At 33.9% G+C, this 13,360-nt stretch overlaps 1 protein-coding gene across 1 annotated transcript in view; it reads left to right on the top strand.

The window, feature by feature from the left end:
- Positions 1-13,360, top strand: part of ush2a (usherin) — a 190,485-nt gene that overhangs the window by 55,484 nt on the left and 121,641 nt on the right. Inside the window, exons 28-29 of the mRNA XM_023953554.1 lie at positions 3,628-3,734; positions 4,620-4,743. Of these exons, the coding sequence (XP_023809322.1) occupies positions 3,628-3,734; positions 4,620-4,743 (231 nt within the window). The remainder of the gene's footprint in view (positions 1-3,627; positions 3,735-4,619; positions 4,744-13,360) is intronic.

Raw genomic sequence — 13,360 nt, 5'->3', positions numbered from 1 at the left:
AAAATTTCTATCATTATTATATTATTTCTATCATTATTATATTATTTATCCAAGTGACATCCTAAAGCTCTGTCATGGCACCTAAACTTAGTCTTCTTTCTTGAAACCAGCTTGGATGAGTTTTGACATGTTTTACAGACCTAATCCAATGACATTTTAATTTTCGGTGTTTTAAACACGTTCTTGTGGTATTATTCTGATAATCTCAAAATTATATTTTAGAATATTTATCAAATATTTATTCAAATAGTGGCAAATCAGGAGCAGACAAAAATTGTACATTAAAAAAGAGCTTATTTATGACAAAGAAAATACACTGGGTAGGCCACAAGCTCCCTGTAGCAAGCTCTCAGCCGCAAGGAGGGAAAGTGGGGACGGGGTTTCTCCACCTCAATGGTCCCTCCAACGACTCAAAGGCGAATTTCTAATGAATTACTCCTGCCCTGCAGAAACTGTCCTAGAACACAGGTTTTCTCATTATGCCTAAAAATGGTATAGTCATAATTAAAAGACCACTGGGAATGCTTTTACAATAGATCAAAAGATCATTGTAGTGAGACTTTAAATGCTAAAAGGTGTATTTCGTTTGAAGGCCGTATGAGGCTTTAAGTATCCAAATGTAACCCACACCAACTTGTATTTGTCAAATCGGTAACACTTTATATTAAGATTCCTTAACAAGCTTTGTTAACACATTAACAAGCATTATAAATTAATTTATAGGGTGTTAGTAAGACATTTATTAGTACAATAAGTCTAATAAGGTTTATTAAATTACTTAGTTAACACATTTACAAGCATTATTATTAGGATGTTTTCAAAATGCTAATGATGCATTTACTGATATTATAGGTGCCTAACAAATGTGTCAGTGTTAATAAGCTTAATAGGATTTATTAACAACCTTTGTTAACAAATTAAGAAGTATTATTATTGTTTGGGGTTCTAGTAAGATATTTATTAGCATTATAGACGCCTGACACAAGCCTAAGTGTTCATAAGCTTAATAAGTTTTATTAACTAACGTAACAAATTAATAGGCTTTATTAATGTGTTAGATGCTAGTAAGATATTTATTAGCATTATAGATGTCTTGCAAATACCTGAAAGTGTTAATAAGATTTATTAACATCTACAGTCAGACCATTGTCTTCTAAATCCATATTACTAAACTGCTTATAAGCTTTACAAATGTATTAATTAACTTTGTTAATAGTTTATTAATTGTTTTGCAGCACCTCATCTAAAGTGTGGACGTTTTTTAGCACAAACAACCACAAAGCATAAAGATTTTAAAAAGAACTTTATGACATTAAAACAGACTAAACATACACAAATTGTTCTGTAAAAGATATATAAAAATTTAATTCAGACAAATAAATTTTTTTTAAAACATATATACTGTTGTTGGATGACTAGCATCATAGCTAATAAGGATAAACTATTAGCATCTATCCTGAGTGAAACATTCATTGCAAATCCCATCACCAGGAGACAGTTCTCTGTATTCAATGCCAACTGGATTCAACCACTGTTGCCTTGCTTCAAAGTCCACAAGAAAGTTACACAAGCCAGTAATTTTTGAAGAACGAAGACAATAAACCTACAGGAGCCATGCTAAAGCTAACACGCTAACGACCGACCGGTGCAGAATCAAAGATGGGCAGGGCTTTTTTCGTCACCTGTGTGAAAGCAATGTCTAAGAGGCCATTCAATTGGCTGAAAGTGAGCACGCCTGTTTTGCTGATGAGTTTGATTGACAGATTCCTTAGCCAATGGTGACATTAGTTAACCTGCCCATCTTTGATTCAAAATCAAAGATGGGCAGGTTAGCGTGTTAGCTTTAGCATGGCTCCTGTAGGTTTATTGTCTTCGTTCTTCAAAAATGACTGGCTTGTGTAACTTTCTTGTGGACTTTGAAGCAAGGCAACAGTGGTTGAATGCAGTTGGCATTGAATGCAGAGAACTGTCTCCTGGTGATGGGATTTGCAATGAATGTTTCACTCAGGATAGATGCTAATATTTTATCCTTTTTAGCTATGATGCTAGTCATCCAACAACAGTATATATGTTTTTTTTAAAAAAATTATTTGTCTGAATTGAATTTTTATATATCTTTTACAGAACGATTTGTGTATGTTTAGTCTGTTTTAATGTCATAAAGTTCTTTTTGCAATCTTTATGCTTTGTGGTTGTTTGTGGTAAAAAACGTCCACACTTTAGATGGGTGCTGCAAAACAATTAATAAACTATTAACAAAGTTAATTAATACATTTGTAAAGCTTATAAGCAGTTTAGTAATATGGATTTAGAAGACAATGGTCTGACTGTAGATGTTAATAAATCTTATTAACACTTTCAGGTATTTGCAAGACATCTATAATGCTAATAAATATCTTCCTAGCATCTGACACATTAATAAAGCCAAATAATTTGTTACGTTAGTTAATAAAACTAATTAAGCTTATGAACACTTAGGCTTGTGTCAGGCGTCTGTAATGCTAATAAATATCTTACTAGAACCCTAAACAATAATAATACTTCTTAATTTGTTAACAAAGGTTGTTAATAAATCTTATTAAGCTTATCAACACTGACACATTTGTTAGGCACCTATAATATCAGTAAATGCATCACTAGCATTTTGAAAAATCCTAATAATAATGCTTGTAAATGTGTTAACTAAGTAATTTAATAAACCTTATTAGACTTATTGTACTAATAAATGTCTTACTAACACCCTATAAATTAATTTATAATGCTTGTTAATGTGTTAACAAAGCTTGTTAAAGAATCTTAATATAAAGTGTTACCGTCAAATCTAATAATCCCCAAAAGGGTAATTTTGTTTTTATAATGTCTAAAATGCCTCACTTCTTTCATTTTAGTTCACATAACCCATGTTTGTGTGACATTTTAGTCAATGTTCCTAATGTCCCTGTAGCCCAATATCAATAGACTGGTAAGCTATTGATTTGCAGTAATTTATGGTTTTATGTGCCAAGATGAAGCACCTAAGAAGAACAGTCCAGTTCTCTTTTAAGAGCTCTATTACAACTAACACCAAAGATGGTCTTCTTGTGTCACTAAAAGCTGATTTGCCTCTGCAGACCATTTAGAGGATTACTGAAACTCAGGCAGAAACACATGGATGGAAAAACCCTTAATGCACATGCATCTTTCCCGCCTTTACATCACTCCATCACTCACTGGGGTTTCTCCTCCATTATTTCATAGCATCTCTCCCTATATCAAATGGTTTTCAGTTGATATATATATGGTGAACCATAAATATACAGCTTTACAACATCTTAGTTTTTTGGAAAAAGATATTTAATTCAACATTTGCGAGCTTAATGAAGGCTGTAATTAAAGACTTTATTTTTGCCCAATCTGCACATGGTTTGCATCATTTAGATAAAAACAATTTGTGAAACAAAATAATGCAAAAATAGAACTGTAGACAGAATTTTATAACTTGAAATGTTGATTGTTGCAAAACTAACTTATGCAGAGGTATTTTAGTTACACTGAGGAAAGAAGAATGTATTAAGAGGAAAATTGTATTTCTTCTCAGCAATAATGTGTTTCTGTTTTTATTTAATGGAATATTGTTTATCCTTCCAGCACCAACAAACCTGTTTTCACCACGATTACGTCCTGTAAATGAAAGCACTATTCACATAACCTGGGATCCCCCAGGAAAGCTGAATGGACCAAGCCCAATTTATCAGGTGACATTATTAAAGTACAATTTTTTGTTTGTTTTTGTTTTTTACATGTGTGTTTCTGGTTTCCAGAAAAGAAGCTATGCTAATTAGATTTTTAGCAGTTTATTTTCACAATTGATTAGCTACAATCAGAGTGGTGTATATTTTGCAACAATCAAAGTTTTTTCTAATATTGGGATTTCAATAAAACCAAAGTAAAAAACAACATTCTCTCATTTTTAAATAGTTTTTTATTTGTAGGTTGATGTCATGAAGTAATCTGCACATTCATCAGTCACAACCTTTATATTGTTCTCTTATGTAATGAGATTTATTTTATATGTATATTTAAATTTGTAAATTTTTACAGTAAGGCAGTGATGCTTCTTTTTTGAGTAAAGCTCAGCTTATCTAAATGTGCCACTGTTAGAGATTTGAAATCACTGTTTAATTGAATTCCTGCTAAAACAAAACATCATACTTATCAAGCTGGACTACTGGAGAGAAAGCATTTATAGAGCAATTTCAGAGCCAATGTTTGTGCTTCTATGACTGAAGAAGTGTTACCCAAAAAAGTAATACACACATACACCTGCACACTATAGCAAACCCAATATTAAAATACTTTATGAAAACCAAATGTGTAAAGTCTGCTTCTGTGTACAAAACAAAGTCAGTAAAGGTTGGATGTTTGGTATATTAGAACTTGACTGAGCTTTCACCTCAACCCAAATAAACAGCATTGGACTGACATCCAGAAAACATTCAAAATGTGTGCCCTCTTTCAGTCCAAGCCGAGAGGCAGCACATTTTAATACAAAAAATACATCAAAACAAACATTATTAAAACCATATACATCCTAAAAAGCAGTTGCACATTATTGTTTTCATTATTGTTTCCTTTTGAAGGTGGAAAGGACAGATGTGTCTCTCTCCGACCCTCAGCAAAGAGTTGTTAGAGGAACCAGATTTCCGGGGAATGGTTATTACCAATTTCCAAGTAACATTCTGCCAAACAACACTGACTTTACAGGTAAGACAAAAAAAGTCCTCGTTTTGCTATTACATTTCGCTACTTTGTAAATTTTATTTATCCCATTTTGTCAGTAAAGGCACTGGGTTTACAAGATCTTATTTGCATGATGGTTTGAATTTGTATAAAAATAGAAAATTAATTCACATATTTGTATTTGTTTACCTTCAGGAGCACGTACAAACCGTTGCATACCACTAATGCTTTTTTGTAGAGGTGTATATTTGCCACCTAAGACATACAATGTTTAGATTTTATAAAGTTAATTCCAACTGAATTCTTCCAGGCATTTTTTAATTACTTACAAATGAAGTTGGTAAAGTACTTTATTTTGTGCAAGACTTTGTTGTATTGTGCACAAATGATACTCAACTGCTGAATTGAAGGAACCACATTGTCTTTCTACATTAACAGTCTCAATTTTTTTCACTCAAGTATATTAACCGTTGCTCACAAGTGTTTTTGTGGAACTGCATTGCAGTCTCTCAGTTAACTAGTGACATTTCTTTAGAATGACTTCTCCAGTCATCTTAAAGGACAATTATCTTTCTGTTTACAAGCATCATTAGTGGGTTGAGCTGCACAGCCAAACATGTTCTGCTTCATCTGAGAACATCACCCAGTCTGACGCTCATAATTAATGACTGCTGATAGTAATCAGTGGGATTTGAGCATGCAGAGCTCGTTGACGCCACTTCAGATTGCTTTATTGTCCAGGACAAGTTGTGGTAGCAGTAATGCTTGCATTTGTGGACATAAAGTTTGAAGCTTGATGACAGACACAGTAGTCTTTCCAAGATTTGAAATAAAAAGTGATTTACACCTTTGTGCTGGTAACATTTTAAAACCGGTGACATTTTTGATGTATTGAGGTTGAAATTATATATGTAATATTAATGGGCCAATAATGCATTCTAATTGGTCCACCATTCCTCTCTTTAACGGCCATGTTGTCATGGCTTTTCTCCATCCTGTATTGTACATTTTTATCATTTAGTTCTCTTGTTATATCAGCTTAAAATAACAAGAAAAGAATCTTAAGACTGATCATTTTCAGAGTGTCTGACAGTCTTTGTTCATTTTTGTGTCTTTGATCCTCAAATGATCAGTTTGTTCTATATGTCTAGTTTGAATCTGTATCCTGTTTTAAAGTGATAACTGGAGGAGCTAAAACCTTGCATGCATACTACAATTTTTTAAGTTTTTCATAGGAGACACAATTGTCAATTGTCAATACAAGGTATTTTCATGTGAATACTACATCTCTGAACATTATTATAATCAGCCATACTGCACTCTGTTTTTTTTTTGTTTCAACAAACAGCCAGTATAATTCAATATAATATAATTTAGCTAAAAGTTGATTCAAAGAAGTGTTATAAATATAAAACATAGCTCATAATTCTTTCAAAAGTTAGTCAAACTCCTTTCTTGTGAAACATCAAGTGGTCTGTTTGCTGGTTTGATTGTTTCCCTTCTGTCTACTCTTAGTTCTTGGTTTAAAATCAATAGACTCCCCTCCAGCACAAAGGTATATAGATTGTTCTGAGCATCACTAGCAAATAGATTATGATTTTTGATATTGAAGGATGTTTTGCATCCCCTAAACTCTCCTCCACAAAGGATAATGGATCAGACAATCACTTTCAGACCGGATCTATTCTGGACCATCAATGTGTCGGCAGTCCTCAAACCATCATCTTTTTACAACCATCAATACTAATAGCATCATCTACAGACAATTATTCCCATCGAAGCTCACGGAACAGCGAACAAATCAAAGCCAAATTGGATTATGAATGTAATGCAGTGTAATGCCCCCTTGAGAGTTAATTGATCGCAGAGGAAAGAATCGTCAATCGTTGATATACTGTAGAAACCTTGTGACTCTAGCAATGACAACCACGCAATTTCTTTATTTACTGAATTATCACTAATTTTGTCCAGCTTGGCTTTATAGAGATCCAATGTGCTCTCAGTTATACAAAGTTTTTATTATTTATTTTTATTTTAAGTAAAACATGTACTTTATTATCGGAGTTTCATTTTTTAAACCTAGGAGACACTGCAGGCTGCATCATATCTCTACAGACCTAAATGACCTTTCTGAAATCCAAATTCTAATCGTATTTACTTTTTAACAAAATGGACTATCACATAAATCTAAATAATTTCTTGTTTTTTGGAGGTTCCTAATGCTTGCATTCTCATTTTCGGAAGCTTTCAATTAAGGACACATCCTTGAGTTGGGTCAATATTCTGCATGGTAAATCTGTCTTTTTACCATATGAAATTGAATGATACCTGCCCTTTCACCTGTCGTTTAATGGCCACTTTACTAAAATTATTTTTGGCCAAATAGGTTATTTTCTATGTGCAATTACTGTGATATGAGTGCATGTTTCCATAAATGAAGACTGTTTGCTTGTCTTTAAAGATGCTTTCTAATGCCTAATGAGGGTGCTTAGGGTCAAGATTGGACACACTGATTCTTAGTTTAGATAAAACAAGATTAGAACTATATGTAATTGTGTTGTAATATAAATACCAGTAAGTGGTTGTTTCCATAAATGTATGTTAGTTCATTTATCTTTTTTATGATGGTTTAGTGTCTAAAATCCTGTATTTCATATTCTTCAAGTGTTCACGTAAGAGCTACTACCTGCATGTCATATAAGACTGACATACGCTATATCATCAATATTTGACCAAATGCAAAGGAAATGGGTCGAATAGATTATATACACCACACTCCTTGTGCATTTAAATTGACTGAACGAAATGCACCAAAATGGGGATGGTGTCCTACTTACATTTATGTTTATCCAAATGTAGTTTCTCAGCCCACCAGTAATGAAGAAGAATGACACTTTGCTGAAATATTTTCCAAAAAAATGAGAGAACAAATAGATTTGAATATTTTCCAGACTCCTCTAATACAGTACATTGCAGTGCAGAAGCTGAGCAGGAAAGAGGGAAATGTTAAATTATATAAATTATTTTCCTTAATTAATATGATTGATTGCTTGGCTTTGACGTGGAGAGGAGAGGGGGAGAATTGTGTGAAGACAAAGTTTGCGCAGACATCATTAGTTTTTCCCCATTTAAAGATTAATCAGAAGAGGCTGGGCTCTTTAATTTTGTCATTTGTATATTTAATGGGCTGCTGCAGAATCTATGGGTGTAATTAGCTAGCTGCCGCGCTCTCATTAATACGCCAGGCTCTGATTAATGCCAGCAGAGAACTAACATGACTGGAGTTATTCAGGTTATGTTATGAAGATGATTGCACACAACCTCTGCTGTTTACTGAGAGAAAAAGAGGGAAAACAATGGCCACAAATTAGCCCCGCCTAATAAATACCTCTTTGCTTTGAGGTGCAAATGGATCAGTATTTTCACGTTAATGTAAAATTTTATGGAGTACAACAAATTATTTCTGATGTACAATATGTATTCCTAAATATATATAACTATAGTCACATATATTTTATTAGTTATTAATTATAACCAGTCGTTATCACTTAACCTAATTTTCACATTGGTTGGAAAATGTTTTTCACTGTGTTTGTAGTATTACGGTACTCAAAGACCAACTCCAGTTGTCATTTAATTATTAATTATAATGCCCCAAAAAAATGTAATTTTATAGGAAATAGCTTCTGCAGAGGGTCAGTACTTCTTTAAAAATTTGGGACTCAGTTGTTGGTGGTACTGTTGGTGTGGAGCAACCCTTCCCTCCATCCCGTTGCTGAGAGCTTGAGGCAAGAAGCCTGTGGCCCGCCAAGCATTTTTTCTACATCAAAAATACACCCCCTTCCAACAGTATTTTTTCGTTTGTTCCTGTTTCTCAACCATTTGAATTAAGAAAAACTCAGAAATGTTATTTTAAGCTCAAATTTCTGTAGCCGAGAACTCTAAACTGTGACAGTGAACGTTAGCACCTCATTGGTTGATTAACATAAATGTTTTAATGCATCAATACAATCTATCCACCTGCCAGGAAAGAAATACCTGTAGTAATGCAGAAATTTAAGGACAATAAAATAAAATAAAATCAAAATGATACTCACTCTCCACAGTTGTCATGCATAGAAAAAGCCTAAATTGTGGGTAATGTTGATTTCTGATCATCATTTTGTTTGTACCCAAATCAGTGGTGTACGGGTTGAAGAGACTAAGATTAGTTTTGATTGAAATAGTTTAACTGGTGATGAACTAAGAAAAAAAAAGGTGATGACAGGAAACATTTATGTTCTTTAGCCCCCCATTATATTTATAAATAACAGAAAGTTGTCTTTCTCAGTAAAACACAATTTAAAACATGAGGACATTAAATAGAATAGAATAGAATAGAATAGAATAGAATAGAATAGAATAGAATAGAATAGAATAGAATAGAATAGAATAGAATAGAATAGAATAAAATAGAATAGAATAGAACAGAATAGAATAGAATAGAACAGAATAGAAGACTTTATTAATTCCACGATGGGAAATTCCTTTTGTCAGCACAGAAAAAAGACATCCGAAAAACAGCAAAGTGACATACAGCAGGTAGTGTAAAGTGACCAAAAGATTTTCGGTTTAGCAGTGCAGTATCCAAGTTAAATTTGATAAAAACAATTGAATAGGTAAGGCACACACCTAAAAACAGCCGTTATGAGAACAAAAAAACAAAACAAAAAAAAAACTGAGAAACAACAACAACTGCAACAATAAGTATATAAATAAAAGAATGAATGAATGAAAAAGGGCGCAGAGTGTATTTGATTGTACTGCATGTGAGACAGAGTCCCCTGTCATGGTGCATGCACAGGTTGTGTGTTGATGGCTTTAAAGTGGTTGTCAGTGTAAAGTAGCACAAGTCCTGTGGGGAAATCTGTAGGAAGTAATGCTTAGCATGAGGAGTGTCACTAGGTGCTTTACATTTGACGTACGTGGCCAACACCTTGTCTATCAAAAAGAATCGCAGACTCATGCAAGTAAATAGCACAGAGGAGGTTCTGTGGCTTAGGAGCTGGGAAGGTAGCCTTTGCTTTGACCCTTTCAACAATATATTGAGACTCCTGGTATTTTTTAGACCTTTCTTTGAGGGTCAATGTTAGATAAAAAAAAATGATTCATGGGATGCTGATACAAATATTTATTGTTGTGTACAAGTTGTTTATATTTGTAGACTCTTATGAATAATAGTTTGTATGTCATGCATATATTTATAGGTTTAAATGTAATTGAAAAAATGAACATGCTAGTTTGGATATAGTGCGGTAAATATTTACCAGAAAAACATTTTTAAAAAGTATCTTTTTTTACTTGGAATACTTTCTGTTTTATAACAGATGGGGTGATAGCAGAACTTAAAGAAAAACAAACACATGTTGTATCTTAAATATATGTTTGAGTTCATCTGAAATCATATTGGACTCTAACGCTCATAAACTGCGCTTACTTAGTTACTTCCTACTGAATAAAAGATAGATAGAAAGGTCCCCCATTGATGTTCTGTTTCAGGTCCCCCAGCCGGGACTTGAACCGGGGGCCTTCTTGCTGTAAGGCAAGAGCGCTAACCACTGCGCCCTTGCAGCCTAAGTAATAAATTGAGAAATTAAACTAAATAACTCTTTCAAACATTTGTGAGCATAAGATTTTGGAGTTAACCTCCCTTTATCTCCTGAACTTTCACCCCGCCATCAATATCAGGATTCAAATTCTTTGCAGAAACACAGTTTACTGTCATTCAAGTGTGCAAAACACAATGAAATGTCCAAGAATCTTTTCCTGGTTTGCTGCCTGAATTTTGTGGCAACACTTGCCTTCTCTCTGACCTTTAATGGTCAGTGACCAGACTGACATCACATGACCAGTTCATTCCAACATTATATATATATATATATATATATATATATATATATATGTATGTATGTGTATATATATATATATATATATATATATATGTATGTATGTATATATATATATATATATATATATATATATATATATATATATATATATATATATATATATATATATATATATATATGTATGTATATATTACATATATTATTATTTTTTTACAGAGGTAAGACACAGAGGAAAAGTGTGAAAAAGGGAAAAGGGGGGGGGGTGTAGAAAAAAAAAGGGAGGTGGAGAAAGTAAGGGGATACAAGTGCCAAGCTGCTAATTTATTCAGCCCCCCTTAAGTTAATACTTTGTAGCGCCACTTTTTGCTGTTATAACAGCTGTAAGTTGCTTGGGGTACGTTTCTATCAGTTTTGCACATCGCCAGACTGAAATTTATGCCCATTCCTCCTTGCAAAACAGCTCAGTCAGGATGGATGGAGAGCATTTGTGAACAGCAGTTTTCAGTGTTTTCCACAGAGTCTCGATTGGATTCAAGTGATTATGGGCCTCTTGGCTGGATCTCTGATCAGTATTTTCCTTGTTTGAGCTGAAACTTTAGACGGACGGCCGGGTCTTCGTAGATTTGCAGTGCGTGTGTCTGATACTCCTTCCATTTCGGTATTATCGCTTGCACAGTGCTCCTTGGGATGTTTAAAGCTTGGGAAATCTTTTTGTATCCAAATCCGGTTTTGAACATCTCCACAACAGTGGAGACCTGCCTGGTGTGTTCCTTGTTCTTCATGATGCTCTTTGCGCTTTAAACGGACCTCTAAGACTATCACAGAGCAGGTGCATTTATACAGAGACTTGATTCCATACGTAATCTATTTATTATCATTAGTCATTAAGATCAATCAGAGATCATTACTAAACATCTGAAGAGAGTTTGCTGCACTGAAAGTAAAGGGGCTGAATAATTTTGCACGCCCAATATTTCAGTTTTTTATTGGTTAAACAAGTTTAAAATATCCAATAAATTTCGTTTTACTTCATGATTGTGTCCCACTTGTTGCTGATTCTTCACAAAAATTACAGTTTTAAATCGTCATGTATGAAGCCTGAAATATGGCAAAAGGTTGAAAAGTTCAAGGGGGCCGAATACTTTCGCAAGGCACTGTAGTTTGCCCCCCCCCCCCCAAAAAAAAGGTTTGGTTGCAACTGAAGCTTACAAAATAAATGAGCCATTTCAGCTGCCAGTCACGTTTTTCATTGACAAATTTGTACCGAGTGGGATTAGTGAAATTGTCTCTCAGTAGTGCTTTATTAAAGCATATTGCAGACAATCAAGGCAGGATTAATCCTATTTATTGTCACTCCAGTAAGCAGCCCTTAAGCTTGTTCGGATTTCAACTGCCAGAAGGAGACTCTTCTTCATGCTGGCGTACCAACTAGTATAAAATAAAAATAAGAAATAGTGGATGTTTTCTGGTACTTTTTTGATAAAGATGAGCAAAAACCTTTTTAAAAGGAATAAAAACACCTATCATATGAATTTTGCATTTAATTTGTAAAATATGTGAATGGAGCTGTTTAATAATACATACATAGAAAAAAAAGTGCTGGTGAGAACCAAGTAGAAGTATTCTGTATGCTAGCAGTAATACAAGGAGAAGGGCAAAAAGGATCCATTAAAGAGAATCAAAGCTGAGAGGGGAAAAGATAAACAATAAACTGATGATGCAAGGAAAGAAAGCATGTTCAGAAAAGGTCAGAGGTGCTCCAAGGGGTAACAGACAGGTCACAAAACAGACTAGGAAGGTTAAAAGCAGGTGGAGGAAAGGAATGACGGTGTTTTTGAGGCAGGAGGAGAGAATGTTAAAGAGGGTTAACGTAATGTCAGGGATCTGTCATGACCTCACTCTGTGGTGACAAGGTCATAAATGTAAATGACACACATGTCCTGGGTGTTCAGAAGTTCAATTTCTAGTTCTACTAATTTCGCAACTTTAGCTGTTTCAAAGGCTGGCAAGTTTTTTAAATCATTGTCAAAACATACATGTCCACTCTTCCTTAACATGTAAAAATAAAAATAACTGTTCTCTAATTATTTCCATTGCCTTGTGCTGAACCCAGATTTTTTTTCAGCCACTCAGATCTTCTTATACTTTTCTCTGTGGAGACAGACACGCTTAACCCTGCATTAAAACAAACCTGTCTGTGTAGTTCTGCGCAGCTAGTAGTGGATTAAGATTCAATCTCCCATCCTCAGTAACATGACAGGATGGAACACTGAATGAATAAATCCTTTTCTGTGTTTCTGAGTGTGTGCTCCAGAATAGAGCTTTGAAAGGAAAAGCTTGGAGTGTATTTGTTGCTCTAAAGACATTTTTTTCTTTTTTTACACTTTCAAGACCAAATGCAATGATTCAGTTCTTATTCTGAATGTATAAACTATACATGGCCTACACAGTGGGGCAAAAAAGGATTTGTCCATTACCAAATCTACAAGTTGTCCCCCTTAAAAAGATGAGAGATGTTTGTAATGTTCTTTATAGATACACTTCAATTGTGATAGACAAAATGGAAAAAAAGGAAAGGAAAGGGAAAACAAGACGATGAAAACGTTTCAAAACAAAACAGAGAAATTTCAAAAAATACAACAAAAAAGTACAATAAGGGTGACAGTGAGTTTAAGAGTATTTGAAAGTTTCATTTAAGGTCTTTTAATACAGTAATGTGTTGTAGTGTTTTTTTTTTTCAAAAGACAATGCAT

Source organism: Oryzias latipes, chromosome 3 (genome assembly GCF_002234675.1).
Source record: "Oryzias latipes chromosome 3, ASM223467v1".
NCBI lineage: Eukaryota > Metazoa > Chordata > Actinopteri > Beloniformes > Adrianichthyidae > Oryzias > Oryzias latipes.
Note: the sequence above shows the minus strand (reverse complement) of the source record. Positions and strands in the feature narration are given on the sequence as shown.